Source organism: Homalodisca vitripennis, chromosome 5, assembly GCF_021130785.1.
Source record: "Homalodisca vitripennis isolate AUS2020 chromosome 5, UT_GWSS_2.1, whole genome shotgun sequence".
Classification (NCBI taxonomy): Eukaryota; Metazoa; Arthropoda; class Insecta; order Hemiptera; family Cicadellidae; genus Homalodisca; species Homalodisca vitripennis.
In genome coordinates, this window is record NC_060211.1 from 74,025,911 (window position 1) to 74,028,822 (window position 2,912).

At 36.9% G+C, this 2,912-nt stretch overlaps 1 protein-coding gene across 2 annotated transcripts; it reads left to right on the forward strand.

Annotated features, from left to right (window-relative positions):
* The first annotated feature begins 482 nt into the window (after positions 1 to 482).
* LOC124363869 lies at positions 483 to 2,458 on the forward strand. Of its 2 annotated transcripts, none has more exons than XM_046819135.1 (2): positions 483 to 653; positions 1,509 to 2,458. In XM_046819135.1, the coding sequence occupies exon 2, from the start codon at positions 1,522 to 1,524 to the stop codon at positions 2,362 to 2,364; it is 843 nt and encodes a 280-aa protein (XP_046675091.1). In that variant the 5' UTR covers positions 483 to 653; positions 1,509 to 1,521; the 3' UTR covers positions 2,365 to 2,458. The 2 variants fall into 2 exon arrangements, with proteins under 2 accessions (XP_046675091.1, XP_046675093.1); XM_046819137.1 differs by lacking the exon at positions 483 to 653 and adding an exon at positions 750 to 894.
* Positions 2,459 to 2,912: the final 454 nt, after the last annotated feature.

The following is a 2,912-nucleotide window of genomic DNA, read 5'->3' on the forward strand; positions in this document are numbered from 1 at the left end:
TCAATTAGTTAACTTGAGGTAATTAATAGCATTTAATGGTTTCATTGTTCTAATTTAGTTTATAATATTCTTTGTACATGATACAATATTTGTGTAAGTTATATTGTGCTACTTTATATAAACTGTTGACTTATTATTCGTACTATTCAATCAGCATATAATGTAACGAAACTAGTCTCTTGCTTTTATTTTCTGAAGGTATTTTCAATAAATGTTACGTAAAAATTAGTCAGGAATGTTTGAAATTAATTTTACCTCCTACCAGAATGAATTTGTTGTGATATTATTCCTATTTTCCTTTATATGAAAAACGGAAAATATCGGTTAGTATGGTTAAATATACTCATGGTTTTCTGTCTTTTACTCTATGCTTTATATACAGAACATAAGCCTACGATTAAATCTATGACGGTTCAAGATTGGGTATTAAAGGTTTTTCACAGCTGGAAAATAAGTTAATATTATTTATATAATAACAGCTGTTTGGAAGTGAAGTTAATGGAGAGGAATTTAGTGTAAGCTATGTAAATTTTAAGTTTTCTTTTCATGAACATTCTTTTAATTACAATACAACAAAATAGTCACATTTTCGCCGAAGTCCAGTGACGTTGACAATATTTACAAAAGACTTTCACATTGATTGCAATTTTAAGGTGAGCACGGTAAAGTGACTTGTATGCGTATTAACCTAGAATTTATTTTAGTGGGTATGTTCGTTCTGTCACAGCTGAGTCCAATAATGATGAGAATGTTATATTTTCTTGAGATGGTGTGTAAATTTATAGTTAGTATGTGTCAAATAGTGAAACTTTGTTATATTGTTTTTATCATTCAACCGAGGGCAAAAATCTTGATCTAAATGGAGCTTGCCTAATTAAATAGATAGTCTATTTGGTAACTATATAGTAACTTGTAGTTTACAGGTTCATGCTTTTCTTACGATGTTATAATTTGTAGATCAGGTCAATGGTCAGTACAGTTTTATAGGCTACCTAATACTTTTATTTCATAACACCTGTTTCACTGGACACGTATTTCCAAACATTAAAAATAGAGGTTTGAGTAAATAACATAATTAAATCATTTAAATTTTTATGGCCTTGGTTTTATTCTGTGAAAAATGTTTAATCCACTTTTATGTTTTGGATGTTCCCAACACTCTGTTGGATTTTGAGGTTTATCAATTCCATCTCTAAAACTGAAAATCATGGAGTACAACTCATAATTATATACAATTTGTAATCTTTTACGTTCTAAATAATGTTTTAGCCCAATTATTGCTGTAAATATTGTATTCAATATTCATTTAACGTAAAATTAAGTTAAAGGGAAAATTTCCAATAATAAAAGTACTAAAGCGTTATTACCACGTCCGGAAGGATTAGCAAATATTATTATCTTGAAGGAGGATCGAGATTCGTTGTGAACTCGCTATCAAAAATAGAATACATTTTCTAGCTACATAAGTACCTCGATTTTTATTTCCATTCGATTTGGTGTTGTTCCAGACCACCGCAGACGATGTTCCGAGTGTTCCTTGCATCAACAAGAAGGCTGCTCACTCCCAAACCTATACCGGCTCTCACATATACAGGAGACCTACAAGACCCAGGGTCCATGTATATCTATGACATCCGACGTACCCACCGTGCCCTGGAGTGCCAAAGGCCGTTGTTACCCTGGGGTAGCCAGCGCCATACACGCCCACTGCCTAAGCTGGATATCCTATTGAAGGGCAATGAGAGGTGGACCTCTCAGTTCCAGATGCCGGACCCTGCTCAGATCGCATGCAACATGGTTAACATGTTGAAGTGTGTTGACTTGTCCGACCTCAAAGACGCTCCCCCGCCAGCCTTCTGGGCAGGGATAGCCACTGGAGGTTCTCAGCTGTTCTTCCCGTTCCTGGAACTCGTCGGAGGATACAGTCCTGTGCTGACACTGCTCCAGCTCAACCTGGCCGCCATGTCCATCGGATACTTCAGTGGAGTCAAATGGGGTCTGGCGCTGTCGAAAAACCCCGTGCCCACTCCCTCGTGGGACACGATGCGCTGGTGCATCCTACCTCCCGCCATGGCCCTCAGTGGTCTCCTCCTCCCCTACCCCTTGGGTTTCTTAACAGTCGCCTCCGGTATGATCACCTCCCTCTACCTCGACCTCAAGTCGTGCGCGTACCCTCCTTGGGCGCTAGCACTGGCGCTGTACATGTCCTTGACAACAGTCACCGGCCTTATGCTGGCTCTGATGGCCTATGTCCTGTTTCACAACAAGGAAAAGGAGAAGAAGAAGAAGCTCAAGGATAAGGCGGAAGATGGAGATGAACACGGAGACGGTGGTCAAGGCAGTGGTGCAAGCGACAAGCAGTAATACTCTGTATCACGATATTATGTTGTAACTGTTTTAGTTTAAATGCGTAACTTAAAATGTGTCCTTTGTGGAAGAGTTAAATTTGTGCAATAATTTCGTAGTTGTATAATTTGTATAATTGCTTAAAAATTAAATTTTGTATATTAATAACTTTTGCCGTAAATCCACTATAAATACTGCTTCTCATGCTGCATTGATAAGAAAATACTTTGAAATTTTGTCGTTAAAGAAATTTGAAATTCTGTATTCTTTGCGCAGAAATGCATACTCGTTTGCCCTCATAAGTCCAATGGTTACACTGTCTCTTTTTATTTACTTACATTTATCTCAGTTTCAATTTTATGTTGCTATTGACTCCATAATTCATAAAAATATATAACCAAAATGTGGTATCTTGAGAAAAGCAGGGCAGTATGGAAATGAACTTCTTCCCAGAAGTTTCAAAATAATAGGTTGAACTCTAGTTTGGCTATCCATATTTCTTTTTTAATCTATAGCTTTGCTTGGTAATTATTACAACGAATAACTTCTAGTGAGTAGCGATCATT